Genomic DNA, 1343 nt, shown 5'->3' with positions numbered 1-1343 from the left:
AAAATGATTTCTTTTTCATTTGGCAACATCGATAGTATCAGTTTTTACATACATTAGCTGACCGTTAAGGCCCATGGGCCTCTTGTCTTAAAATGTTGCACACTAAGTCCATCTGTCTTACGCAAAAGCCCTTTTTTCAAGTCATCCCTAACACACATGAGTAGTGTAATATTCAAATGTTTGCATTTTCTTTAAACCGTGCATATTGGTGCTAGGATTATCCAAAATTGACATCTAGAATAATAATTGTTAAGTTAAGCAAAATATCGAAAATGCCATTTCTTATAAAACTAACTAATTAGAAAATATTGTAGTGGTTACTGAGATATTCACTCTACCATGCTTTTTCACATTTAGCTGACGCAAACGTCAAGACAGGTTATCATCCACATTTTCGTTTTTCCACCACTAATAGCCTGAACGAACTTACTTTGGGTTACTGCCGACATACAAGTGGAGCGAGATACAGTGGAGTTGTTATTTCCAGACTGCCCCTTTAACGTCGGCACAAATCTGATGTTATCCGTCTGATTTCGTAGAGAAATCTACAACAGGACACTCAAGTCAACATAGGATACTAAACAAAAGTTGAGTGATTAGGATCGTCAACAAACAAAGTTTCTACTTCCACTACATTAAAACATAGCATTGGAAAATTCGTCATTAACATCAACATGTTTACATGAAATTCATTAAAAACACATTGTTCAATAAATCTCGAGTATGAACCACTGTGATTAAAGCAAGGTTTTTAATTTATTATTTCAATTTCATTTATTATTGATTATTTTAATTTTGTTATTGATTTAGCGGTTTCTTTGCATATATCAAACTGTCTTCAATATATGAAGAAATTCATTAATTCATGGTGTTTGCCTGATGCGGTGAATTAACAATACCTTGAACAAGGCACCATACTTGCCTTTGGTATAAAGAGGATACAGAGAACTAGAGAGGTGCAGAAGATGGTGAGGCTATTTTGAAGAATGTATTTGAGGAGGGACTGCTCCAACATGAGGATGTGATGTGTGGGTACACCGATAGCACACACTACCACAATGTTGTACACGCAAAACCCAATGTATACGGAGTCGTTGAGAATAGGCACATGGATGTTCCGTGTTTCCCAGGCAAGAAACGTACCAAAAGCTAAGAGGAGCCCCTTGTACGCGTACTCAGCAGCCGCCCAGTATACAAAGTAACGATGGTTACATTGAACAAATACCTCCATTAGGACGACATCATCATCAGAGGCCTGTAAATTATCAAGTGAGCAATGAGATGACGTTATCAGGTACGTTAAATATCAAGTCAACACGTAAGATGACGACATTATAAGTGGT

At 36.8% G+C, this 1343-nt stretch overlaps 1 protein-coding gene across 1 annotated transcript; it reads right to left on the bottom strand.

Moving 5' to 3' along the window:
- Positions 1 to 430: 430 nt before the first annotated feature.
- On the bottom strand, positions 431 to 1255 carry LOC110443995 (gamma-aminobutyric acid type B receptor subunit 2-like; the record flags this gene model as incomplete). Its single annotated transcript, XM_021488441.1, has 2 exons — positions 431 to 545; positions 923 to 1255. Coding segments are annotated over 2 exons (448 nt in total), but the record flags the coding sequence as incomplete, so codon positions are not given.
- Positions 1256 to 1343: the final 88 nt, after the last annotated feature.

This window comes from Mizuhopecten yessoensis, unplaced genomic scaffold, assembly GCF_002113885.1.
Source record: "Mizuhopecten yessoensis strain PY_sf001 unplaced genomic scaffold, ASM211388v2 hete_35925686, whole genome shotgun sequence".
In the NCBI taxonomy this organism is placed as follows: domain Eukaryota; kingdom Metazoa; phylum Mollusca; class Bivalvia; order Pectinida; family Pectinidae; genus Mizuhopecten; species Mizuhopecten yessoensis.
This window is presented reverse-complemented; position numbering and strand designations above follow the sequence as displayed.